This window comes from Silene latifolia, chromosome 2 (assembly GCF_048544455.1).
Source record: "Silene latifolia isolate original U9 population chromosome 2, ASM4854445v1, whole genome shotgun sequence".
NCBI lineage: Eukaryota > Viridiplantae > Streptophyta > Magnoliopsida > Caryophyllales > Caryophyllaceae > Silene > Silene latifolia.
In genome coordinates this window covers 19,352,408-19,379,717 of record NC_133527.1, presented here as the reverse complement: position 1 = coordinate 19,379,717, position 27,310 = coordinate 19,352,408, and the positions used below count along the sequence as shown (strand labels likewise).

The window sequence follows — 27,310 nt, the reverse complement described above, 5'->3', positions numbered from 1 at the left end:
ATCACATTAGTCGAAATTAATCTTTTGATGCGATTCTCGTTTATGTGACCTAATCGACAATGCCAAATGAATGCTTCACTTGGGTCACTTGATTTGAGTTTCTTTGATTGAATGTTATAGATATCATTAGTCGTATTTGAGGTCTCTAAAATGTAAATGCCATTGATAGAGGAAGCTTGGCCTATAACCAAGTCGTTCCTTGAAATAGTACAACGATTGTTCTTAATGACAAAACAAAAACCGTCTATGTCTAGCATAGCGATTGAAATAATCACTACTACAATTTTATGCTAAGAGGACGCCCCTTAGAGTACGGTTGGGGACGCGACCGTCTTATATTCGCCCAAAAATTTGGCGCAATTAGTAATCACATACTTAGGACGGTTAATAAAGACACCCGTCCTCCTTGTAAAAGTATCAAGGACGGTTGGTCAATACAACCGTCTTCTTATTAATATACAAGGCGGTTATTTACTAGAAGAGTCTTCTTATTTTTTAATAGTAACTATCAAAATTCCCAACCACGTTACTCTCCCACCCTCTCAATCAAACACTCGTTATACAATAGCATAAACCACCATCACCGCCTCTCATTACCAGGCCACCATCACCTACCCTGACGCCACCCGCGCCTTGCAAACCACCACCACCACGTTCTCCTTCATCATCCCTTTAACTTAACACCACCGATCGCCTTATTCTTTCATCTCCTTATATACCGAGGTAATGTGTGTTCTTCATTTAGTACTCGTTTATTTAGTAATTAGTATAAATTGATTTCATAAACACCATAATGAACAATCAAATCACTTTTGCATATCATATTCTTCGTTTAATACCTAATAATTCGTTTATTTAACTTAGGTTTGTTGTTTAAAATGGGTTTTTGATTAATAGGTCTTTGTCAAATACTCCAAGTTTGATTGTGATTTGTGTTACATTTAGTTTGATTAACTAGGTTTTTGGGATGATCAAGGGACATAAAAGCTCACAAATTTCTGTGGTTTTTTAGTTTAAGTTGGTTTTTCGGAGTTTGCTCACACCCTCTGTGTATTGCTGACACGAGGGTAAAGTTACATACATCCGACCCCCTTATCCCGCAGTTTGCAGGAGCTATTGAGCCATTCGGGTAAATTGTTGTACTGAGTTTGCTAGTATCTCAAAATTATACCCCTGATGGCCTGATATTATTTGTATATTATTGAGGAAAGTTGATCATGATGGAATACAAATTTGTGTATAAAAATAGTATAGAAATTTGTTCGCATCAGTATCAATCAAAATAACTAGTAGTCTAGTACCACCATTTGCAAATTGATAATCTTTTGGCATTTTCTCGTCGATAAGTCCATAATTACAAGCACTTAGGCAGTGTATAATGTTGGACTTTTGATACTGTAGAAGAGTAGATCCATCCATGGTCCTATGTGTCCTTTATATGGAAATTGATATCTTATAACTGTTCCTCCGTTTTTTCGTACATATTGCTATTCCCAATCCCCATAGTCTGCTCTTGCTTGTGTGTAATTCTTGATCTTAGCTTTCTTACTGCACACTCTTTTGTAAGACGGTTTTATAGTTAGATTATCATGAGACTGACCTTTATAATGGGAAATTGTTAGATTATTGATGTGCCTGGGGTAGAAGGGTAGAAATTGCTGGAAGAGATTCTCCAATGGGATTCAAGGTCTTGAATGAAATGAATTAAATTCAAATAAAAAGATTATCTAAGAGAATTCCAGAACTTAATTTAGGATATGGGCACGATTTAGAAATTTACAACTACTTCACATTTTTCATTTGAATATGACGAGTAGGACACGAAGTTGAATGCAATGTTTAGCTAACTTGAATGATAGGAGTGGAACAACTTGGTGGTCTAGTCTTTTCATTTGCAATTGTTATCCCACACAAGTGTTTGAGTGCCATGCCTCCTGACACCATTCTAAATTGGGAAGCAATCAAAGCTGTGGATACTCTAGCAGCATCCAAGCAGAGGAGAACAACGTATCTGAACTGAAAAAAGAAATAGAAGCAACTTAAACATCTTAAGAGATTGTTTCTATCCAAATATATAAATCTTAAGAGTTGCTAAGATTTATTGTAATGGTTAACTATATGGTATAACCAACTAAAAAATGATATAAAAAGTTAAGGGACATACTCCAAGAATGCCTAGTAGATAAATAACTTAGAACTTCTCAAAAATCAAATACCAAGCTTGTGGAATGGTAGGGATTCTCTTGAAATGAAATCCATAAAACAATTTACTAATTTAGAAATTGCAGATATATGCCAATATATTGCTTTTTTATTAATCATTTCTAACCGTCGATGAAAATATTACTTCAAGGACTAGTAATTTATTTTGTTAACTTTTTTTTTTTTTGCTTAAATGTATGGTATATTAATGAAATAATTTAATTTACAAGAGAAGTATTTCTACAAGGTAGAGGACAGCTCCACCATGCATGTTTTCAGTACAGATCAAATTAGAAAGCTACGCTAAACCCATCCTTCACATTCACTGGATATCTAGTGAACTGAGGGCTTCCTGTTTTATATGCTGAACTGAGTCTTGCATTTGTTCCTTTGTTCCATTGCTCCTTTACTGTCAGTTTACTTTTATACCAACTGTCTAGTTTGTAAAAAAGTGGCGGTGACTTTGTGATTTAAGAATACTAATTCAAGAAATTTATATGCAGGTTGAGCGATGACAACGCAAAAGAGAAAAAACAGTTCGGGGCAATCTGATGATGGTATGACAAAGAGAGAAAAGCGTTCTGAGAGGGGTTGATCGGTCCTGAAGTTAGCATCAAAAGCTCTTAGAGATAAGGACCCAATTAAGTTAGAATGGGAAGGTGAGCTGAATTATACTGACGCGTATAGAATTTTGAGCTTAATTCTAACATGCAATAGTCAGCCTCCATACTGCATCAATTTGTGTTTTACATTCAGTCCATTATTTAATTTAGATTGATTAATCTCAGTTTTGGTCGCACTTGTGGTATTGGCCTTGATTTCACCTTTAAGTGTAGTAGAATGCAGAATGCAGACAATTTCACCTCAGAATGCAGTTGGACATGGTTCTATGATATTAGACATTTTTTGTTATTTAAGTTACTGTTTTTGTGGCAGCAAATTGATGATTATACAATGTAAAATGATCTTTTGGGATAAAAAACAGGCCATTAGTGAGAAAAACAAGAAGAATGCGGCTCAAAGGAAAGCACGATACCATGGTTCTCGAGGAGGATATGGGGGAATTGAGAAGAAAGTTGTAAGTTATCTTTTAATTTGATTAATCTCGGTTTTGGTACGCTTTAATAGTCACATAGAGTATACAACTAAGCTATATATATTACGAAAGCTTCTTAGCCAAAGCCAGCCAACTACTCTTACCTCACCCTAGCCGCCAGCCAACGGTCATCCCACAAACGCAACAATCATCCTTGCCTTATTTACTTTATTCTATAATTGTTGCATATATTTGTAGTTAATCGCCTTCGGTAAATATGCTTGTGTCCTATAGTATATAAACTCGGGTGCATAAGTGTGTAAAGCAGATTTATTCAATATATATTGAATAAATCAATTACGATTTTTCATATTCTATCTATTTCATATTTTATTACTGTAAACATGTTGTTTTACAAAAAACAAAGATTCAAAAATACAAATATTAAGATTAGAAGTTTAAGACAACATCCTTATCAAGAACATTGAACTTTGTCATCCAAGAAGCTCATCCTATCCTTTGACCCCCAAGCCAAGACAGTTTTCTAGCATATCACTTCTCTCCTGCATTTGAATTATTTCATAGATTTACATTTTTTTTAGTAAAATAAATATAATTAAGCTAAATCTATAACATATACTCCCTCCCATCCAGACCAAAGGTTACAGTTGCTTTTTGGCACTATTCATGGTCGTAGAGAATTTTTGATATTATTCTTAATCTATAAGACAAAATATAGTCATGTGAGATCTTGTTTGATTTATCGTCATGAATGCTATAAAAATATCAAATTTTTATAATTTTTAATAATGTGTAACTAAAGATATGCACGTTATAAAACGTGTCTCGACAAGTGTGATAAAGTAACTGTAACCTTTGGTCTGGATGGGAGGAAGTATTTAATAGAGGGCGATTATGAAGCTAAACTCTATGGATTCACTTTTCGGGTGTCACCAACAAAAACAACTTGAATGGAAAATAATAAAGGTACCCCTTCAACTAATAATACTTTTATCTCCTAAATTATATAGTCTATGTTTTATTACTGTGGGCCTATTGGGCTTATTGTATATACGTTCAAGTTGACATGCTTTCGATTTTAGTGTCCTACATAGCCTTTTGGAACCGTCTTATATGGATATTATATCTGCCGATATCTGTTTGAGATCATCACAGGACGATATATTAATATTACTCCAAATGTACGTCCTTTCATTTGTTTATTTTGTTTCAATATTTACTTCATTTTATATAAATAAAACGTGTTGGTATGTAAATAATTTATTTCTATTTTTTGGTTACTTTGTATATAGTTCATGATTAAAGCTCCAAAGACATACTCGGTTGAGCAAATTGATGAGGTGCCGGAAATTTGGGCTAAATAGGCATTGGAGTTCAAGGCGCAAGTATTTGATGGCAGCGTCTAAAGTATTTAGGCTAAACGCTTTGATATTACCTAGATCGGATAGTTTATGTGATGGTTTCGTGGATGGAGAAACTTGTGTTAGTGCTTGTGTTCAAAAATCAAGTGTCGATAGCTTGTATTTTGGAGGTTCAAACTTATTTTGTTTTGTTTGGTTGGATTTTAGACTATAATTGTAAGATTTGCTGGATTTTTTAAAATGTAGCTGGATACAATATTTAAGCTATACGACTACTATTGTCGTAGGGTATGAATGAACAATTTCCTTTTCAAAAATCTGGTTGTGAAAGAGCATGGATGTTTAACAATATTAGTGCAGACTATATTCATAAATTCTCGCGAAATTGATTTCAAAAAAAAAAAAATGTGTAGAAGACGGTTCCTTGACAAAGCGTCATGAAGTTGGCTCAAAAATTGCGCGCGCCATGTAATCAAAACAAGACGGTTCTGATGTGCACCCGTCCTCTTAGAAAACACAAAGAAGACGGTTCATACACATAACCGTCCTCCTTTTAAAAACTAAAGAGGACGGTTTGACTTTATGTTAACCGTCCTCGTAGGCTACGAGGACGGGTGAATTAAGGACGGTTTGTTTACGAAGTAAGGACGGTTTTGAACCATCCTCTTTGTCAGTTTTTGTAGTAGTGAATGTTTTTAGAGAGTGTAGGCACATAAAAACAATTATGTAAATACAACTCAAATCCGTTAGGCAAAGCTAAAACATAAGTTCCTTTGGATTCGGCCGCTACTCGAGCTCCATTTCCAAGGCGTAGATCCACATCTCCTTTGCTAAGCCTCTTCACATCTCTTAAACCCTGTAAATGATTACAAAGGTGAGAACCACAACCGGTATCCAGTACCCATGTCGTAGTGGAAGTATAATTTATATCAATAACATAAATTTCCTTAGGAATTTTACCTTTTGGAGTGATGATTCATTCCCTTATATTTCGCAAATATACGGGACAATTCCTAAGCCAATGTCCCATGCCATAGCAATAATGGCACTCATCATTAACTTGCTTGAAGTTTTTGACTTTCTTTCCCTTCTTCTTGAACCTTTTGCCCTTGGAAGCAAGAACTTGATTGCTTGAGCTCCCACTAGTTTTGGCATCTTTATCTTCCAGAGACAAAGATCCTATAGATTGTATGAGGTGGTCTTCCTGAGACGGGCTCACACGGGATCTAGTGGTAGTGGGTGGTCTAGTAGAAGTGATGAAGTTAAGGTTTCCATCCGAATCTATCCCAAAATGAAGTTCTCTTGTAGTGTCGAAATCATTGTTGGAGCAAACGTCGTCAAAAACATTGTGGTATGACTCAAAAGTTATCGGTGCGGTAGCGTTTGATGGATTCATTGTAATGAACTACAAGTATGGAAGAAAGGAAATATTAACATTTGTCTTTTAAAGCATACTTGTAAATTAACAAGGTATGAGCATTTATATAGTGACCTCTACCCAACTATAATAAATGATTCCAAGACCCAAATTCATATTAACTTGGGCACGGTGTGGCCGATAAAACCCTTATCAATATAACTCGGTGGATTAACGCTTTAATCGATTCTACTTTTAGAACTCTTGGTCGATAATATTACATTAACATTTATCTTTAGCCCAAAACACATTCAACAAGGGCACGGTGTGGCCGATAAAACCCTTATCGAAAAACTTTTGTTGAGTTCAATCCAAATTTCGAATAAATGTGTCCATGATCTAAGCCCACATTAACTTGGGCACGGTGTGGCCGATAAAACCCTCATCAACATGAATTCGGTGGATAGACATTTATCATCCACTTCCCCTACGTAACAAGGTTTGTACCCCGGTGTGGCCGAGTGCACTCCCTCACGAAATAGGTTTTCATGGTTTCTACTCTTTGGTAAGGCTATGTCTCAATTGATTGTTTTAGCGAGAGGTCATGTCAATTTATTATCTATCACATTTTAAGTGAACTAAAGCGGTGAACTACGATAACTGTAATTGACACGGTCGATAAACTCGATGAAAGATGATGCATGTTTTAGTTATGGCGATTTAGCGATGCATGTGACATATAAATAAAATGCAAAGCATAAAAAATAAATCCTAGTATGGCCTTCCTAAAATAGAAAAACTATTACATATTCGGAAATCAACTCCATTGGTCCCTTGAACTTCGGTTGTGGCACGCATCTCGAGGCAACACCGTCTTTATGTATCGCCATCTTGAAGAAATCCGTCTTTGGGAACTCCGAAATAAATAAAATTTCATAACAAATTACATAATTTCCTATTATACATTTGTAACTAAAATAAAATAAATCTATTAAATTACAAAACGGTGATACGAGATCACAATAAATTACAACCGAATCGATATTCCCATACATTTCGGGTAATACCAATTAAAAACCAAGGCCATACTAAGGAAAAATTACATAATTCAAAAATTACATAAAATAGAATTATGACAATCATAAATAAAATGCAGCATTATAATATGTATGAACATGCCCAATTTTATGCTAAATCGCCTTTAAGTAGCCAATATCGTATATTACTCGGTTTTTACGGATTTGCGTGATTCAACATTTTATAATCACAAAAATTACATAAATTCATATTTATGCATAAGTTAATTACCCTAACCTCTTAGGACTCAAAATTTAGTCTTCACTAATTATTTGACCATAATTAACTCATATTTCTAAAATTTGTTCATTAATGGACCTAAAATTACAATAAAAAGCTATAAACTTCAAATAAATCACAAAATTTCAAATAAATTCAAAATTTGAAATTTAAACTCATGAACATTCTGGAAAAATACCATGACACTCATAATGTTCAAAAACTTAGGTTAAAAATTTCGAAATTTATCCGGAAAAACAATGTTGCGGTTTATCGGTTTTAACAAAATAATCATAAAAACATGAGAAAAATTATATTCATCAACTTTTCAATTTTAGATCTGAAAAAGATAATAAAATGCAACATGTGAAGTTTTTCTTAGTCATGGAATTGGAGTATGTTTTATTAATATTTCACTAGTTAAGTCACTATTTATGCTATTTTTCTTCAAAAAATCATAAATCATGCATAATGACTTCAATATAGCCTATTATTTTACACACATCTTGTAAAATTGCATGTGACAACATACTAAATTTCTATGACCAGATTCAAAATTTATCTCATATTAACCTATTTTTCATCTAAATCCGATTTTAATAATGAAAAATCCATTTTTCGAGCATAAAAAGTCCAAAAATTATGAAAATTTACAGGTCATCTCAAAATAATATATGTGATAACATATCCAAAAATCACTGGAAAATTCGAAGTTTAGCTAATTTTAGTCCGAAAATGACATTTTATTCATAAAATCATATTTTAATGCCATTATTATATAATATGAACAATAAAAATCCATAAATTAACCAAAATATCCTAAAAACATTTTAGGACCAGAAACTTTAACATGCATAATGATTTTCGTGATATATCATAATAACACAAATTAAACAAGTTTTATATGTTAATCGTATAACTCGGAAAAACTTTTAACCGATTTGCATGCAAACAACCAAGGCTCTTGATACCGATTGAAGGAAAAGTAGATCTATATACTCAACATATTCATATATGTTTTATGTTAATTTGTCATAAAATTAAATGGTGATCTTATGCATGCAAACAATAAACAATTTAAAGAAGAAATATTCATCCTTACATTTGATTTTCGGATCAAAGGGCACAAGAGAGTTCTCCTACTCTCTTGTTCTTGAGCTCTCCTTAAATGGATGAACAAAAGGATACAAGTATAGTATCCCTCCCAAGTAATAATACCCAAGATATACCCTTAATAAAATTAATATTATCAATACTAGAATGATATTAATTTAAATAAAATGATCCAAAATATTTTTGGTCCTCTCTAGTTTTCGGTCAAGAGGAGGAAGAAAAAGTAAGTGAATATTTTTATCTCTCTAAAAATATTTTGTAATGTTAGAATGAATAAAAATGAATCACACACATTTGCATGTAGTGAATGATAGATTTTAAGCAAAAGACCCTTTGCTCTTTACAAGGGGAAACCGGGTAGGAGGGTGGAGGAAGGCCAATGCATGAGCTTGGTGCTCTTCACAAGAGGCACTAGGTTTGCATGCCTAGTTATAGAATATAATCATATCTTCCACTAACTTAATTAACATTATATGAATTGTTAATCACACCCAATATTTCGGTCCATTTGAGGATAAAATGGATTCCTTTTTATCTTTGTCAATTTGTCACATGTCACATGTCATGTAAAATTGTTATGTATTTTTAACATATTAAAAATCAACGTATTAATAAAAATACGTCATATACAAAATCGACTTGGTAATTCACAATTACTTGTACCAAAATAATTTACCAATTATAAATTACAACATCTTGTATTTATAATAAATTATTCATTCAATTTCAATTGTTTCCTTAAACAATAATTTCATCCAAGTAATAAAACAATTCGATCACTTAGACCGTATCTTATTTAATCAGATTATAATGAGATACGTAAATTTACTTCCAAAATCGTCCGTCAATATTTTAAGTAATTTAATTAACTCGTAACGTTATACGATTAATTAAATGATCAATTAAGAGTATTATCCTTTAGGTATGACCTAGGGGATCAACTGATCACCACCGTCGCACGACAGTAATGTCAAACTCTAGTCAGCCAATCATTACCGATATGTGTTGACCAGTTGACAGTAAAAATACTTCCCAATTTTATTCTTTAAAATGAGACTTAAACATGTGATCATCATGATCAACAGTTGTGATCGCATTATTGTCGGAGGCAGGGCCGTCTGGGAGATTTCGGTGGCCCTGTGCGAAATCTCGAAAAGGGGCCCTAACTAATACGACTAGTTATACATATACTTAATTTTTTTTTTAAGTATATAATTTTTTACGATAACACAAAAAAAAAATTCTTAAGCTTGGACCTTAACCATTACCAAATTACTCGAAATATTGCTCGAAAAGTGAATTGTAAAACCACAATCGATGAAAAATTATCAAAAAAACAAAAATATTGCTTACTATAAAAAATATCATCGGATAACAGATTATATTATTTATTACGGAAAATAATGTAATACTTGTTATGTAAGGCGTATATTATTAGTTTAAGTAAGAGTATATCATCTAGCCTTATTTCTTGTTTCACGTTTTCACTTACAGTGCCTTCCCTGACATTTCAGGACCCTATACGATATTTATAAAATAGGTCCTTATTAGTATTATACTCTATATTTCTATGAAATAATAAATTAAATTTTAAATAAGTACTTGAATTTTTTTTTTAGAAACAACTACCATTATTTTTTTCAAATTGGGTACAAAACAAAATACATATATATTGAATAAATAAAGATTACATCGTTAAATATTATCATAGTAGAGATGGCAACTGGCAACATGTCTATAGCCTATAGTACTAAGTGGATACTGGTTCAAGGCTTGTTAAAGGCCATTTTATTTCATTTTTACAAATTAAAATTTCAAAAATGTTGTTAATGTGAATTGAACTCGAGATGTGCAAGGTAATAATAAGGCATCCATACCAGCTGAGATGCAAGTTTCCCAATGTTGTCAAAATACGCTAAAATTTATATAAAAATAAATTAGAGTAGTTGCGAGAATAATTGGGCCTCTTGAAATTGGGGGCCCTGTTCCACCGCGCGGGTTGAACACCCCTTGGGCCGGGCCTGGTCGGAGGACACATATTCCAACAATTTTCCCTCACATTTTCCCTCTCTAACCTCTCTCTAACTATTCTCTCTAATTTCAATTACCCATAATCCTCTAATTTCACCCACCCTAATTAATCATGTACTACATTAATAAATTATATACTTCGTTCACGAATTATCTTTACAAACACATGTACAATATAACAAACACATACTATATGTTCGTAAATTTCTATGTACTACAACTGAAAAAAACATTGAAATAAAGGAATTGAGTAAAAAAAAGTAGATCACTCCACCTCAACACCATTAACATCGTATGTGTTTTCAAGGCAATAGTGCATTGCTGCACATTACATTTATTGAAGAAAAGCAAATTAGGTAATGCAATGCCTTTTTTTCAATGTATTAACACCGTCCCACTCCACCACAAACACCATTACCATCGTACCATGCTCCAACGGCGACTCTGACATCACCGACGGACTGCCGTCGAAGCACACCGACCACGCTTGTTCATAAAGCAGACGAGTCCACCTCCACCATACCCACTAATTAGCCCTTAATTAATATAAATATAAACCCTAATTAAAAAGGGATTTTTAATTAAAAAAGAATAAAACTGTAAGAAAGAGTCAATTAAATTATTAATATGAGATTAACGAATTAAATACATGCTATTTATTTGAATTATCGTTTATAATTGAAGAATTTTAAGGAGGTTGACGAAATTTAAAGTCTCAACAATGGAGGTAAGGTTGAGAGAAGGTAGAAAGAATTAGATTTGATGTTTTTTAGTGAAGGTTAAAGAAATGAAAAGGTTGGTGTAAAAGTACTGCAATAAGTAAAAATTGTACTGCGAAAATAAATTACGTAATAAAAATAGACCCGGAAATAAAACCGAGGATCCGAACTTTCCGAAGTTACCCCAAACTCTATTGAACCATAAAACACACATTTCACCCCATTTTGATTTCCTTTTTCCCCAAAACATCTCTAAATTCTCAGTCTTCCTCCCGAATCCTGTTGCTCAATCGTCCCTTGCAAGCTTATACGATAAGGTAATCTCAATTTCGCATTTTTTAATTACATTTTCGTCTCGATTATTTATTTACTTTTTATTCATTGAGGGGTATTTTAATCAAAAGTAAAACAAATGATTGAGACGAGAAAGAGTAGTTCTCTTGTAATTCCTTTAGCTTTTTGTTTTCGTGGTTTCTCTTGTTATCTTCCTCTATTCCATTAGTACTGAAGTGAAGTCCTCATTGTTACTCCCTACGTCCAAATCATTTGTTTACGTTTGATTGAAATACCGTTCACAAAGAATACCAAAGTAAACAAATGATTGAGACGGATTTAGTGTTCATGTACAGACGATATTGTAGCAATCAATTCTTCGCGTGTAAGTAGATGCCAGTGCTGGTGATGTTTAGTCTTAATAAATACTCCATCCGTCCCGGTCAATTGTCGTCCTTTGATTTTTTTTCACAAAGACCAAGGAAAGAAGAGGGAGCGAATTGTTAGATAACAAATGGACCAAATTGAGTGTCAATGATCAAATTGCTTATCAAATGCATTCCTAAAATAGAAAAGACAGCAATTGACTCAGACACCCCAAAAATGGAATGGGACAACAAATGACCGGGATGGAGGGAGTAATTAGTTTGTTCGCGGTTGCTTTTTTGAAAACTGAATCTGGATTTTATATTATTGTTAGGTGGTCACTTGAGAACTATGAAACCCCAAAAGCGCAAGTGTTCAAAAAAGTACCGTGATAGGTTGAGTGAAATGCCGGATGAAGTAATTGTCCACATTATTTCTTATATGCCCATTGTCGATGCTGTTAGAACTATGTTGATTCGTCCATTTGGAAACCTTTGGACTTTGATTCCTACTCTTAAGTTTGAAGTTGAAGATGATCCGGATGATACATCGAGAAGCAATGATGTTGGGTGGTTCAACATTTTCGTCAGCAATGTGTTGATGCTTCATAAAAGAACGGTCATTGATAAATTTCATCTTCTTTTAGCGCAGTTTGATCAACGTAGAAGAAGTAAGGCTAGTGATGATATAAGAATGTGGTTGAGGTTTGCTTTGGATAAACAAGCAAAGGAAATATATTTCGATGATGTTGGTTGTGAGTTCACTGACAGTTGCCACTTGCCCCATTTCATGAGTCAATCACTTATTACACTTGAACTCTCTTACTGTTGTATCTATCCCCAACTTCAAGTGAACTTGGGATCTCTAAAGAAGCTTATACTTTGCCATATAGAGATGAGTGAGGAGGCATTCCAACAATTTATATGTGGATGCCCTTCCTTACAAGAACTGCATATTGAGGAACCTACTATAAACAAGCTGACATTTAGTGCTCCAAACATTCGTAAATTATCTCTTGTTGTTATGCGAGAAAATCAAAATTGGTCGTTGGATGTCCCCAATCTTAAAAGTTTGGATTTGAAAATAGATTGGATACCAGACGTCATTGATGTTTCATCTATTCAAGATGTCTACCTCAAAAGTTTGTACGTCATTGTGGATGATGAGAATGAACTTAGAATGTTTAACATATTTTTGGAGAAGTTCTCACGTTGTGAAGTATTCCAGTTATCACTTGACGCTTCTGAGGTAACTTCTTGGTGTTTCTTGAAAATAATATATTGCTTTTTATTGGTTTATGGTTGATGTTAGCTTCCCCTGATTACTATTAGGTTTACGTTATTCAGCTAATTCTTCGAATATGTTGCTTTCAACCAACCTTTTACTGATTATTTATGGTTTGGCTTATTCCTCTATGAAATGATGTGATGAGTGGTTGAGAACAAATAAAATATATTACTAATGTCAATCTCCTTCAATTGCAGCCATTCCTCCACTCAAGAGATGATTTGCATCTTTTACAAATCAGATGGAAGCGTTTAGTTTTGCGATTGCGGATATTCTGTGAAAGCTGCTTCTTGGGCGTCTATCAATTGATGAGAAGTTCAAAAGATTTGGAAGAACTCGATATATATACAGACACAAGTTTGACTTATACAAGTGTATGCAATACAAGTGTATACAATACCCATAGTTTATTTTCTGACCAGGCTTTCAAGGCAAGTGCTGATTTGCCAACTGTAGAGCTTTCACATCCTTGTGTGATGCCAAAACTGAAGACTGTTACCCTCCATGGTTATACGAAACCTTGGAAACATCAGCTTGAATTGGTAGAATTTTTGCTCAAAAGCGCCAGTGTCTTGGAGAAACTGGTAATTGTTCCAAACGAGTGTGGATTATCAGCAGTGGAGAAGCTGGATTTTGTTATGCATGTGTCGAACTTCCAGAGGTGTTCACCAAATGCCAGGGTACGCTTTCTTTGAGTGGTATGTCTGCTATTCTCTGCCACGCTCGCTATTAGGTTCCATAATAATAGATTAATAGGTTTCCGTATCGGGTAATTTTCACATGGAATCTATAGCTTAACCGTTTGGATTTTAGTTATGGGTTTCTTTTCAGAATTCTTATGGAACAGAAATCTGTGATGATCTTAAATGGGGTGGTTATTGTTGGCCATTTACAAACTGCAGAAGATGTGTGTTCGTCAATTATATAATGTTGTAATGAGAGAATTCTGATATTTATTTGGATATTTTCCTGTCTGACTATCTATCTGGTTTTTATGATCTGATGTTTCCGTGGTAAATGTTGGACATAATGTATCCGCGGACATATCTGATTAATATTTTTATGGTTTATAGGCATTTGAAAAAATATTAATGATTAATATACGAAGATAGCAGCTTGTTAAAAGCTGTTGCAGGGCATCACGTCTGCCCAAGGTTGGAGGAATGTTGCAGGGCAGTAGCAACCACGACGTGTGAATTAGGAATCTAATTACTATATTACCGATTTACCGTCATATTTATAAATACATATGGAAAAAGGGTCTAAACATATCAGAAGCTTTTACCTTATGGGAATTGTAAAGATTCAGTGAAGTCGCACGAGACAGTTTGGTTGTACATAAAAGCATACTGTCCTACTTTTACCTTATGGGAATTGTAATCAGCTTAAATCCAGCTATATATTGTTGGTATGAAGTCGCATGAGACAATTCTACTTCATTTGTTTTTAATTCTATGGCTTGTTGAGCGGTATATTTGATCGTTTTGTGCAGCAATTGTTGGTTGGTTATGAAGTGTAGTTTTTGGTGATTTCATAGAAGATCTGTGTCGTGAGCACACTTTAGTTAGCTCTGGTGTGATACTAAAAAGTTCAATTTCAGGGATAATGAACATCATAGAGATCTATTCTATACAAATACTTGAGATTTCCTGAAACTACTGTTCTTGGCTTTGATAATCACTGCAAAAAGACTTGGGTCAATCAAATTATGAAGGTTAGTTTTCTATCCGAAGCACTATTACCATTTCGTTGTGTTTTCTGTTGAGTATTGAAACCTGTATTTGAACTCCATATCACGGTGTTCAAATGAGCCATTGTGCAATGTATCAGTTGTTACAGTATGGGATTTTCACCATATTGCGGCTATACATTTCCCAATGTAAATGGCTTCCAGAAAATAGCCAATATTTGACGGAAACATCTGATATTTGACCAATGCATGTTCGATACATGACCTGTACAGGGTTAATCATACAGACGATACTAGATTATTGATACTAATTCTAGGGCGGATACAGAAACAAGACGTTACAAACCGTGATATTGAACACGCCACTGCATCATAGTATGTACATCGATAGCTTTTGGACTAAGGATAGCTTATATTGACAATTCACAACACGATTACTGTACTCTCGTTATAACCTACAGGAAATAAATTTAGGAGCTATTGGGTCGTCCCATTTTAGATTCAAGAGAGTGTGATTATCGAGTCATTATTTGCAGATTGATTCAGTAAGCAGAGGAGCAGCATTTTTAATGATCAGCAGCACAATATCAGCAGCAACATTCATGGCATCCACCTCTCTCGCTATCGCCTCATTCATTGGAACATGGGTCGGAAGCTCCTCAAACAGTCGACTAGTATCAAAATGATATACGGAGATACAAAAACCTCAGTAGTACGTTAGTACCCATGAGAATGTAGGACACTTTTTTTTACGGTTGCCAAAAAAAATGTACACAAAACAAATCTTATACTTTACTTGGTGATAGGGATATCGGCAAGCATGCATGTCTTATTTCATTGATGTGTATTCAATTCCTCTGGTTTTTAACACACAAGCTATTTATCTACTGTATCTATCAAAGACTGTCTCAAAAGTCAAATCACTCGCGTTATTAACTCAACTCAAACAATGTCGAGTCATTCAATAACAAAGTAGTGACTCTATATTAGATTATGTTATTCTATAATATTTAGCTATCATTTTTTTAATAATAAAAATAAGTTCACACAAAAATAAATTAATATAAAAGTCCTTTAAATAGTAAACTTTTTTTTAAATAATATTACTAACATTACCAGATCTGTATAACTATTTTGACAAAACTGAACATCCTTATATTTCCCCTTCCCTTCTTTCCCCAAAACTCAAAAGTATTCAATCGTCCCTTATCAGCTCATACACACCCCAACTTTACGATTAAGGTAATTTCAATTTCGCATTTTCAGACTGTACTATTTTTCGTTTCAATTATTTTTTTTATATTACTCTTTCCGTCTCAATCATTTGTTTACGAGGAGTATTTTAATCAAATAGGTCAACAAATGATGGGGACAAAGTCAGTGAGGGAGTAGTAGTTCTCTTGAAATTTCTTTAGTTTTTTGTGATTATTATTATTTTAGGATGTTATTGTTGATTCGTTGGTTTCTCTTGTTATCCTCTTATACTCCTTTAGTGCTGAGATGAAGTCCTAATTGTTACTCCCTTTGTCCTAATCTAGGGTTGATTAAAATACCGCTCACAAAGAGTACAAAAGTAAATAAATGATTGAGACGGATTATTTGTTTATGTACAGGTGATATTATAGCAACGAATTCTTCATGTACATGCCCCGTTTAAGTGGCTGCCCCTGCTGGTGATTTTGTAGTCTTAATAGCTAATTAGTTTGATATTGGTTGCTTTTTTGAAAACTGAATCAGGATTTTATATTATTGTTAGGTAATCACTTGAGAACTATGAAACCCCAAAAGCACAAGTGTTCTTCAGAGTACTATGCCGATGTCGGCGGAGATAGGTTGAGTGAAATGCCAGATGAAGTAATTGTTCACATTCTTTCTTGTATGCCCACAATTGTTGCTGTTAGAACAATGCTGATTCGTCGATTTGGAAACCTTTGGACTTTGGTTCATACTCTTAATTTTAAGGTTCCTGAATTCCTCGATATAATGGCGGAGGGTAGTACATGGAGTAATGATGTTGGGCGATTCAACATTTTCGTCCACAATGTGTTGAAGCGTCACAAAAGACCCTTCATTAATAAATTTCATCTTCTTTTGGGGTGTCTTTATGAGCACAGAAGAGAGGAGGCTGGTGATGATATAAGAATGTGGTTGAAGTTTGCTTTCGATAAACAAGCCAAGAATATATATTTTTGTGATGTTGGTTCTCCCTTCGCTGACAGTTCCGATTTTCCAAATTTCACAAGTCAATCACTTGTTACACTTGAACTCTGGAACTGCAGTGTCTTTCCCGAATTTCAAGTGAACTTGGGATCTCTAAAGAAGCTTATACTTTGCCATACCTATATGTGCGAGGAGACCTTGCAACAATTTATTTGTGGATGCCCTTCCTTACAAGAACTGCGTATTGTGGAACCTACTATAAACAAGCTGAGATTTAGTGCTCCAAACATTCGTAAATTATCTCTTGTTCTTATAGAACATGTTTTTGATGATCCTTGGCCGTTAGATTTCCCTAATCTTAAAAGTTTGGATTTGGAAACAAATTGGATACCAGACGTCATTGATGTTTCATCTATTCGAGATGTCTACCTCAAACAGCTGTACGTTAATTTGCGTGATGAGAATGAACATAGAAGGCTTAACATATTTTGGGAGAAGTTCTCACGTAGTGAAGTTTTTCAGTTATCACTTGATGCTTCTGAGGTAAGTCCTTGGTCTTTCTTGAAAGTAATATAATGCTTTTCGTTGGTTTATGACAGATGTTGATTACTACAGTATGAGATTTAAGTTATTCAGCTAATTCTTTGAATATGTTGCTTTGAACCAACCTAATTACTGATTATTTATGGTTTGGCTTATTCCTCTACAATGTGATGAGTTGTTGAGAAAAATTACTAATACAAACGTCCTTCCATTTCAGCAATTCCTCCACTCAATAAATGATTTGAATCCTTTGCAAATCAGATGGAAGCGCGTAGTTTTGGGATTGCGGATATTCTGTCAAAGCTGCCTCTTGGGCGTCTATCACTTGATGAGAAGTTCAAAAGATCTGGAAGAGCTCGATATATATACAGACACAACTTTGGCTTATACAAGTGTATGCAATACCCCTAGTTTATTTGCTGGCCGGGTTTTCAAGGCAAGTGCTGATTTGCCAACTGTTGAGCTTTCGTATCCTTGTGTGATGCCAAAACTGAAGATTGTTACCCTCCATGGATACGCAAAACCTTGGGAACATCAGCTTCAACTGGTAGAATTCTTGCTCAAAAGCGCCACTGTCTTGGAGAAACTGGTAATTTATCCGAACAAGCATCACAAGATGGATTTTGTTATGCATGTGTCGAGTTTTCAAAGGTCTTCACCAAGTGCTAGGGTACTCTTTCTTTGAGTGGTATGTCTGCTTTTCTCCGCCACACACTATTAGGTTTCATAATAATAGGTTTCTGTACTAGGTTATTCCCTCATGGGATCTGTAGCTTAACCTTATTGTCAAATTCAGACTAAATTGTCATGAATCTGGTGATTTCATTTTAATCGGGCTTTCTTTTCAGATTCTTATGGAATGGAAATCTGTGATGATGTGCGGACATACCTTGATTAATATTTGGAATATTTTGATGGTTTACACGCGTTGAAGAAATATTAATAAAAAGTTAAAAGCAGTACCAGGGCATCACAGGTTGTCTGCACTCTGCACAAGGGTGAGAGAAAGTTGCAGGACAGCAGCAAGTATGCCAAGTTCGGAGGACGATGAGTATGGTGGAGGCCAGGAAGTGTAAATTTGTTCAAGACTTTCTTGTCTCCTTGATGGAATGATGGTGGATGACATTTTATGAATGCATGTTTGTTAAAGCCACTGAGAGGAGGCATTCCACCAATTTATATGTAGATGCCCTTCCTTACAAGAGCTGCACATTGTGGATCCTTACAAGATAAAGAAGCCGAGTTCCACACTTACTTTCCTCTTAAACATTCGTAAATTCTCTTTTCCTCTACAGATTGAGTTTGGCAAGATTAATATTGAGTTTGCTTACTTTCGAATCCCTCTCAATTTTCTTCCATGCACTTACTCCCTAATAAGTTGAGTACCTAAGGGTGTGTTTGGATAGCAAAAGTGTAGGGGGATGGAGGGTAGGGGGATGGAGGGAAGGGAAAGAGGGAGGGGGAGGGAAATGAGAAGTGAGTATTTGGATACAATTTTCCTCTAAATTTTGCCTATTATGGAGAGATTTTGATTTGTTTGGAGAAGGGAAAATGGATCCCTCCAAATCCTTTCCCCGCCATTTCCCTCCACCCATATTTTCCTATCTAAACAAGGGATTTTGAATCTCCTACTCTCCCTTCTTTTCTTTTCCCTCCAAATATCTCAATTCAAACATACTTTAAGGGTGTGTTTGGATAGCAAAAGTGGAGGGAAATGGAGGGAAGGGGGAAGGAGAGAAGAGAAGGGGATGGGGAATGGAGTGTGAGTGTTTGGATACAATTTTCCTCCAAATTTTGCCTATTATGGAGAGATTTTGATTAGGCTTGGAGAAGGGAAATTGTATCCCTCCAAATCTCTTCCCTCCATTTCTCTCCACCCTCATTTGTTATACAAATAAGAGATTTTAAATCGCCTACCCTCTCCCTCTTTCTTTTCCCTTCAAATCACTCAATCCAAACACACCCTAAGTGGCAGAGTGCTAGTACAATTTCCGAGTCTTTGCTGGTTGACCGTTGGTTTGAACTCCAAAGGTCTAATTAAAACTCAAATTGATAAACAATTTGACTGGTAAAAGCTTCTATTACGATCATTTAATTACTTTTCTTTTCGCCACAAAGACACTAAAATATAAAGTAGTTAAAAATAAGAAAAAAAGAAAAACAAAATAGTTAAAAATAAGAGAAAATGCACGCGGTGCCCTTCAACTTTGATGTTTTGTCCGAAATACCCAATTTTTTGATTCAGAGAATTTTAAGAGGCTATAACTCGTGTTTACGTGCTCAGAAAGTGACGATTTTTTTTTTCAAATTGATTATCTTTTCAAGATCTACGGCTTGAAAAAAAAAATTGTCGAGTTTGGAATTCGTGAGCAAGAGATATGGTCACTCAAAGTTTGTTCGGTAAAAAAAACTTTGACGTACAAAACTCATAGTCACGGGATCCAAATACGATAATTTTTTTTTTCAAATCGTAGTTCTCGGAAAGATAATCTATTTGAAAAAAAAAACTTATCATTTTCTGAACTCGTAGACATGAGTTATAGCCTCTTAAAGTTTTCCGAAACATAAAATTAGGTATTTTGGGCAAAAATCGAAACTTTAAGGGCACCACGTGCATTTTCCCTAAAAATAAAAGCCTTTGCATAATTACATAGATGGGTGGAGCCAAAATAGCATCAAGTTTAGTTGCCTTTAAATGTCCAAGCCCAACTCCAAACAAGCAAACAGGAATAACCCGACACAACTGTTTAGGGTGAGATTATAATCAGACTCTCCCAAGTCTCTCCACCCTTATTTGTTTAGACTCATCTCAGACTCACCCCAGACTTTATACATTATCCGTCAGACTTACCTTAGACTCTACTTTTTCACTTTACTTTATTTTTTTAACAAAAAGAAAGGACACATGTTGTTCACCCATTGGATAATTAAGGTGGGTCAAGACTCACCCAAAATCTTAAGTTGAGTCTTGGATTTCTAAGACTCAACTTAAGACTTTGTTAAGACTAAGGTAGATTATTGGTAGTCTTGAGTGAGTCTTGTCTCAATACTACCAATAATCTTACCCTAAGTGAAACATAAATTCGAGACGGTCTCTCATTTGGTCATTTGGTGGCAACAATACCCCTCTTTCTTCTTCTCTGTCTTCCTTCTTCTTATTCAGGTAAATTGTGCCTTACTCGTCTTCCATTTCAATTTATTATACTATATTTATGTTATAAACTACTGTATGGCTTCTCCATTTTTCTATGTGTTGCGATATCTGAGCGGAGCAATTATCGTAATGTACTTCCTTCATCTCATTTTTATCGTTTTCATTTAAATAACTTCCAAAATAATTGCCAGCTTTGTAAATTAACACTAACTTGCGATTCCAAATATACCCTTAACCTACAAAATACACAACCTGGGCAAAATAATTTCTCATACACCAAGATTTGTATATGCAACAATATAAATGGGACGGAGGAAGTATTGTGTTGTCTAGCGAAATTGTAGACTTATAGGATCAGTATGAGAGACCGAGGGGTAATTCATTTACTCCCCCCCTCCCCGTCATTTGTTGTCTTATTCCATTTTGATGTGTCTCGGTCAATTGTTGTCCTTTATATTTTAGGATGACATTTGATGACCAATTTGATCATTTATAGTCAATTTGGTCCACTTATCATCTTTTAATTAGCCCTCTCCTCTTTCCTTGGTCTTTGTGCCAAAACCGAAAGACAACAATTGACCGGGACGGAGGGAGTACATTGGACGTTGAATAGACAACCCCGTGTCAGTCCCCCATCGTTCCGCTAATGTTAAACATTATGCTTCTGATTGTTACTTATTACCTTAATCGCTAATTAGTTTGATATCGGTTGCTTTTTTTGAAAGCTGAATCAATTTTTTATTTTGATATTATTATTAGGTAGTCACTACTCACTTGAGAACTATGAAACCCGAAAAGCGCAAGTGTTCTTCAGAGCACTATGCTGATGCTGGCCGAGATAGGTTGAGTGAAATGCCAGATGAAGTCATTGTTCACATTCTTTCTTATATGCCCACTGTCGATGCTGTTAGAACCATGTTGATTCGTCCCTTTGGAAACCTTTGGACTTTGGTTCATATTCTTAACTTTGACGTTAATGAATTCCTCAATAAGATGGGTCTAGATGATAAATGGGGAAGATATGATGTTAGGCCGTTTTGCAGTTTCGTACGGAATGCGTTGATGCTTCACAAAAGACCCTTCATTGATAAATTTTATCTTTGTTTAGGATATGAGTATGAGGGCGGAAGAAGGGAGGCTGGTGATGATATAACAATGTGGTTGAAGTTTGCTTTGGATAAACACGCAAAGGAAATCTTTTTCTGTGATGTTAGTTATAAGTTCACGAAAAGTTCCGACTTTCCCAATTTCATAAGTCAATCACTCGTTACACTTGAACTCTGGAACTGCAGTATCTATCCCCAACTTCAAGTTAACCTGGGATCTTTAAAGAAGCTTATACTTTGCGAAATGAATATGTGTGAGGAGGGATTCAGTCAATTTATTTGTGGATGCCCTTCCTTGCAAGAACTGCGAATTCAGGATCCTTATGAGATAAGGAATCTTAGTTTCAGTGCGCCAAATATTCGTAAATTATCTCTTGTTCTTATGGATGCGGAATTTGATGATTATGATGATCGTTGGTTGTTTGATTTCCCCAACCTTAAAAGTCTGGATTTGGCAACAAGTCATATACCAAATGTTATTGATGTTTCATCTGTTCGGGATTTCTACCTCGAAAACTGTAGCTATTTTATGGACAAGGCTGAACTTAGAAAGTTTAAAATATTTTTGAAGAAGTTCAGGGGTACTGAAGTTTTCCAGTTATCAGTTCATGCTTCTGAGGTAAATTCTTGGTCTTTGTTGATAGTGATGTAATGCTTTTCTTTGGTCTATGACAGATGTTAGCTTCCCCTGATTACTGACAAATGTTCTTACTGCTAATTTTTTAATTATGTTGCTTTTTACCAATCCGGGATGTTTATAGTTTGGCTTATTCCTATATAATGTCAATGTCTCCATTTCAGCCATTCTTACATTCAGTTCGTCATTTGCATCTTTTACAAATGAGATGGAAGCGTGTAGTTTTGGTATTGCGGGTGTTCTGTCAAAGCTGCCTCTTGGGTTTCTATCAATTGATGAGGAGTTCAAAACACTTGGAAGAACTCATTATACACACAACCACCGAGTTAACTTTATTAAGTAGTGTATTATTGTCTAGTCAACGTTTCCAAGCAAGTACTGGTTGTGTGATGCCAAAGCTGAAGACTATCACCCTCCATGGCTATGCAAAGCCTTGGAAATATCAGCTTCAACTAGTAGAGTTCTTGCTCAAAAGCGCGACTGTCTTGGAGAAAATGGTATTTGTTCCGAACAAGCGTCAATTAACAACAAAGGAGAAGTTGGAGAAGCTGGATTTTGTAATGCATGTGTCGAGCTTGCAGAGGTCTTCACCAAAAGCCAGGGTACTCTTTCGTTGAGTGGTATGTTTATTTTTCTCCACCACGCTCAATTAATTTCCATAATTATAGGTTTCCGACTTTCCGTATTGGTTAATTTATTTCCGCTTGGGAACTGTAGCTTAATTGTTTGTTCCAGTTCACATGAACTTGTCATGGATTTTAGTTAAGGGCTTTCTTTTCAGAATTCTTACGGAAGAGAAATCTGTGATGATGTTAAATGGGCTGGTTAGCGTTTGCCATTAACAAACTGCAGAAGATGTGTGTTCAATTGTAGTATAATGTTGTAACGAGAGAATTCAGAGATTTATTTGGATATTTTCCTGTCTGACTATCTAACTGGTTTTTATCATCTGATGTTTCCGTAGTAAATGTTGGACATAATGTATCCGCGGACATACCTGATTAATATTCTTATGGTTTATAGGCATTTGAAAAAATATTGATGATTAATATACGTAGACAGCAGCTTGTTAAAAGCTGTTGCAGGGCATCACGTCTGCCCAAGGGTGAAGGAATGTTGCAGGACAGTAGCAACTACGAGTCTACGACATGTTAATCAGGAATTTAATTGCAAATCTATATATATATATATATGGAAAAAGGGTCTAGACAATATCAGAAGCTTTTTACCTTATGGGAATCGTAAAGATTCACTGAAGTCACAGGAGACAATTCGGTTGTACATAAAAGCATAATGTCCCATTTTTGATTAATCAGCTCAAGTCCAGCTATATATTGCAGGTATGAAGTCGCATGAGACAATTCTACTCCATTTGTTTTTACTTCTACGGCTTGTTGAGCGGTATATTTGATCGCTTTGTGTAGCAATTGTGGTGCTTTCATAGGGAGAAAGTACTGAATTACTATGGGTGATTCTTTGGAGGCTGTGATAAAACTTGTTCATGCTTCAGTGAACAACATATGGTTTACAGTTTACACGACATTCTTTGGAGGCTGTGATAACACTTTCTTGCAAGAGATGGCAATGTCGGGAACTTTATTCAAACCTTTTCTCTTGAACCCACCTTATATTTCTGCCCCAGTTGAAAGAATCAAGGATGATCGACTAAAAGACGAGAATACAGGTGTGGACTTTTGGCAATGTCATAACAGCAAGACCAGTGTTTGCCATGAATGTCAGTCTGATCAGAAAACTTGAACAGTCAATATTCCTTCGTCATCATACTGGATTCCGAATATATTTGTTTTATTTTTTTGGGTGTTGATCAGGAGTATCCCCTACCGACAGATGGGGCAATCTCTTTTGGGATACGATCATACCAGCACTAATGCACCGGATCCCATCAGAACTCCGCAGTTAAGTGTGCTTGGGCGAGAGTAGTATTAGGATGGGTGACCTCTTGAGAAGGCCTCGTGTTGCATCTCTTCTTTCCTTATTCCGAATATATTTGTTGATACTTGAGATCATATATGTTCGGAATTTATTGGTTATTTTCAGCAACGAGAAAGGACAAATAAAGTCGGGTAAGGCGGACCGAAAAGCTGGCGACACAACGTTCAGTAGGGTGTGGTAATGACGGCATTTGGTAGAGAAGCAGAGTCAGTTCATGCTCTGCCACCAACCAGCTTGACGATAAACACCATCCCTTCTCGGGAATTGAAACGGTTACATGCACTGAAGCAAGTAGCGTGCATTGGCATGTTGATTGTTTATCAGTAGTTCACTTGGCATTTCCGGTTACAGATGAGAGTATGAGACATACAGAGCACTCACTGTGATATGAGCAAAGTAAGTCGACCCTGCTATTGACATTCCCTCTACCTGATGCTTAGCAAAATAACCCGTAAATGACTCAAGTTCATCTATTTATACGTGACCCATGACACGTCCCAAAAACACGACCCATCAAGCACCCCGATGACCCACTATTGACATTCCCTCTACCTGACATAAAAAATGACACTACGGATCGGATGTTGCTGAGCTGGGGTAGGAGGCGATGGTGAGAACACGTTGACGTAGTACAATCGGGTAGGATTCATAAACTTCAAGTTGAGGGCTAAGATATGAAAGAAGTTGACATCTGCACTCCCAAGTTGAGAACACGACTTTGATGCTGACAGGTTTGAACCACGTCATGAGTACCACCGTTAGTTTGCTCAGAACTTTACCAACTAAGTTAGTTGACATCTGCATTCCAAGTCTTTAGATCATTTATCTAAAATTTAATTTAGGTTCATTAGATCCCCCTTAAACTAAAAGAATAAGAGATCTTTAAAATTTTCCCGCCTAAATGAATTAGGCTACAAATTGGCTTCATAACATCATATATACAACTGGGCCATCCTGGTTAATTTTGACTTATGCTATAAATGGGCTTTATAATATCATATCTATAACTGGACCATACTGATTAATTTCATACAATAAATAATTCTATACCATTTTAAAAAGGGGATGATATTTTTTAATATGCATAAACATATTAATATGATATTCTTATTTTGCTACCGACATGAAATTGCTCTAATACAATGTGATAGAAATATTTTACTATTATTATTTTTAAAACTAAACATTATGGCCAAGAGCATTCTTTTAGGAAACATTTTCTAATTAATTCTATTTTTCTATCTTTTGATACAAACGTACTACGAGTTGAGAGTATTCATAAATTGTTATTACTTCTAAAAAGAAAAACTTAATATAATTAAAACAATATTTTTAACTTAATATCTATCTTTGCTCCATACTACGGAGTATATGAAAACTTAAATTTTGGTTAATTGTTTTAGTTGTTTATATAACGCCTTTAGTGGATATAATGATATACGGAGTAATTACAAAAAATATATTTTTTTTAAAACAAAGTTAATAAAATAATTTCAGCAAAACCGATAATTTACAAGGAGTGAAAGGATTGAACAATCTTTTTTTCTAGCTCTTAGTACAAAATATTATTAATAGTAAATTATATAATTAAATTTCAAATGCAGTTAAATACCAATAGTATAATTATTAAATTTTATAATATCCCTATCTAAAAAAACCGCGCATTTGCGCAGGATCTGTACTAATTTAGTTTAATTCAAACAACTTTAGTAAAAAAAAATCGGCCCTGAGTCACATCATCTGCAGTATATGGTATTAGTAAATAAATATTGAATATTTATACCTGATTCGTAAATATCGACGACGTTTTCATTGCAAAAGACGTCGACTACCCCTACTCTCTTACTAACAAACTAACTATCCTCTCTAATTCAAAAAACCAAAACAATAAAAAACCAATCCACCAATTTACCACCACCACCAACTTTTCACAACATCACACCACCACACCACCATGCTGCCTGCCGGCCGCCGCCGCACACCGCCACCACCAACACTCAACAAAAAATCCATGGTGAAACGTGAATTTTTGCGGGTTTGGCCATGGTGGAACGATGGTTTTGGCCGTTTGCCCATGGACAAACGTTGGGTTTGGTCGTTTGCCCATGGTGAATTTTTTTTTTTTAATTTTTTTTTAAAAAAAAAAAAAAAAAAAAATTCTCCGTGGCCAAACGTGGAAATCCAACGTTTGGTCCACGGTGAATGTGGATTTCCATTGTTTGGACCACAGTGAACGTTCATTTCCAACGTTTGGACCATGGGCTGAACGTTGGTTATCAACTTTCGTCCATGGCTCAACTTTCGAGGGACAAATTTCAGATTTACGCAGAAAATCGCAATTTTGCTATTACTAAGGCCCTGTTCTTTTGGATCAAAATTGTCTGAATCAATCGAATCGAATCAACTTAATGGAGCTGAATCAATCGAATCAACTTAATGGAGCAATCAAATCGAATCAATCGAACTAAACTAAATCGAATCGAATCAATTGAATCAATCAATCAATCAATCAAATAATAATAATAATAATAATAATAAAAAGATTATATTAATAATAATAATGATAATAATAATAATAATAATAATAAATATTATAATAAAGATAATACCAATAATATTAACAATAAATATTATTATAATATTATTCATTAATAATAATAATATATTAATATAATCTAATAATAATAATAATCTAATAAGATATATAAAAAATAAAATAGTAATATAATAATAAATATAGTAATAATAATAATATATTAGTAATATAAATGATAACATTAATAATAATAATACAATATATTAGTAATAATAACTAAAAAATAAATAATAATAATAATATAAAAATAATAATAATAGGTCTAATATAATAACTTATTAATATAATAATATTAAATATAATAATAATAATAATAATAATAATAAATATGTGATTAATAATGTTAATAATAATGAGTATATTAATAAAATAATAAATATAAAATAATAACTTATTAATATAATAATAT

At 34.6% G+C, this 27,310-nt stretch overlaps 4 protein-coding genes and 1 non-coding gene across 11 annotated transcripts; all 5 read left to right on the top strand.

Annotated features, from left to right (window-relative positions):
* Window positions 1-468: 468 nt before the first annotated feature.
* On the top strand, window positions 469-4,826 carry LOC141642384 (uncharacterized). 5 transcript variants are annotated; one of them, XM_074451165.1, is made up of 6 exons: window positions 469-723; window positions 2,706-2,861; window positions 3,139-3,280; window positions 4,145-4,225; window positions 4,354-4,440; window positions 4,552-4,826. In XM_074451165.1, exons 2-6 carry the CDS (start codon window positions 2,854-2,856, stop codon window positions 4,621-4,623), a joined length of 390 nt encoding a protein of 129 aa, XP_074307266.1. In that variant the 5' UTR covers window positions 469-723; window positions 2,706-2,853; the 3' UTR covers window positions 4,624-4,826. The 5 variants fall into 5 exon arrangements, 2 of the variants coding, with proteins under 2 accessions (XP_074307266.1, XP_074307267.1); XR_012543280.1 differs by having other exon boundaries at window positions 475-723; window positions 3,188-3,280; window positions 4,342-4,440; XM_074451166.1 differs by lacking the exon at window positions 4,354-4,440 and having other exon boundaries at window positions 471-723.
* A 6,470-nt stretch (window positions 4,827-11,296) lies between these two features.
* LOC141642383 (F-box/FBD/LRR-repeat protein At2g04230-like) lies at window positions 11,297-15,589 on the top strand. Of its 2 annotated transcripts, XR_012543278.1 has the most exons (5): window positions 11,323-11,453; window positions 12,110-13,023; window positions 13,260-13,760; window positions 14,663-14,776; window positions 15,289-15,589. XR_012543278.1 is itself a non-coding variant. In XM_074451164.1 (4 exons), the coding sequence occupies exons 2-4, from the start codon at window positions 12,127-12,129 to the stop codon at window positions 14,666-14,668; spliced, it is 1,386 nt and encodes a 461-aa protein (XP_074307265.1). In that variant the 5' UTR covers window positions 11,297-11,453; window positions 12,110-12,126; the 3' UTR covers window positions 14,669-14,776. The 2 variants fall into 2 exon arrangements, 1 of the variants encoding a protein (XP_074307265.1); XM_074451164.1 differs by lacking the exon at window positions 15,289-15,589 and having other exon boundaries at window positions 11,297-11,453; window positions 13,260-13,742.
* Window positions 15,590-15,865: 276 nt separating this feature from the next.
* On the top strand, window positions 15,866-18,793 carry LOC141642380 (F-box/FBD/LRR-repeat protein At4g26340-like). Its single transcript, XM_074451161.1, has 4 exons — window positions 15,866-15,994; window positions 16,509-17,455; window positions 17,673-18,143; window positions 18,304-18,793. The coding sequence occupies exons 2-3, from the start codon at window positions 16,526-16,528 to the stop codon at window positions 18,138-18,140; spliced, it is 1,398 nt and encodes a 465-aa protein (XP_074307262.1). The 5' UTR covers window positions 15,866-15,994; window positions 16,509-16,525; the 3' UTR covers window positions 18,141-18,143; window positions 18,304-18,793.
* A 1,228-nt stretch (window positions 18,794-20,021) lies between these two features.
* Window positions 20,022-23,264, top strand: LOC141642381 (F-box/FBD/LRR-repeat protein At4g26340-like). Of its 2 annotated transcripts, none has more exons than XM_074451162.1 (3): window positions 20,022-20,618; window positions 21,369-22,334; window positions 22,517-23,264. In XM_074451162.1, exons 2-3 carry the CDS (start codon window positions 21,393-21,395, stop codon window positions 22,967-22,969), a joined length of 1,395 nt encoding a protein of 464 aa, XP_074307263.1. In that variant the 5' UTR covers window positions 20,022-20,618; window positions 21,369-21,392; the 3' UTR covers window positions 22,970-23,264. The 2 variants fall into 2 exon arrangements, with proteins under 2 accessions (XP_074307263.1, XP_074307264.1); XM_074451163.1 differs by lacking the exon at window positions 20,022-20,618 and adding an exon at window positions 20,632-20,740.
* Window positions 23,265-24,218: 954 nt separating this feature from the next.
* On the top strand, window positions 24,219-24,337 carry LOC141644639 (5S ribosomal RNA). The gene has a single exon (XR_012544251.1). It is a non-coding gene; the product is annotated as a 5S ribosomal RNA (ribosomal RNA).
* Window positions 24,338-27,310: the final 2,973 nt, after the last annotated feature.

Bases quoted from the DNA above. Each gene is read 5' to 3' on its own strand.
- LOC141642381 (XM_074451162.1), top strand. From the start codon at position 21,393: ATGAAACCCGAAAAGCGCAAGTGTTCTTCAGAGCACTATGCTGATGCT. The intron at 22,335-22,516 runs GTAAATTCTTGG...TCTCCATTTCAG, and splicing joins TATCAGTTCATGCTTCTGAG to CCATTCTTACATTCAGTTCG.
- LOC141642380 (XM_074451161.1), top strand. From the start codon at position 16,526: ATGAAACCCCAAAAGCACAAGTGTTCTTCAGAGTACTATGCCGATGTC. The intron at 17,456-17,672 runs GTAAGTCCTTGG...CTTCCATTTCAG, and splicing joins TATCACTTGATGCTTCTGAG to CAATTCCTCCACTCAATAAA.
- LOC141642384 (XM_074451165.1), top strand. The intron at 3,281-4,144 runs GTAAGTTATCTT...AGTATTTAATAG, and splicing joins GGGGAATTGAGAAGAAAGTT to AGGGCGATTATGAAGCTAAA. The intron at 4,441-4,551 runs GTACGTCCTTTC...CTTTGTATATAG, and splicing joins ATATTAATATTACTCCAAAT to TTCATGATTAAAGCTCCAAA.
- LOC141642383 (XM_074451164.1), top strand. From the start codon at position 12,127: ATGAAACCCCAAAAGCGCAAGTGTTCAAAAAAGTACCGTGATAGGTTG. The intron at 13,024-13,259 runs GTAACTTCTTGG...CTTCAATTGCAG, and splicing joins TATCACTTGACGCTTCTGAG to CCATTCCTCCACTCAAGAGA.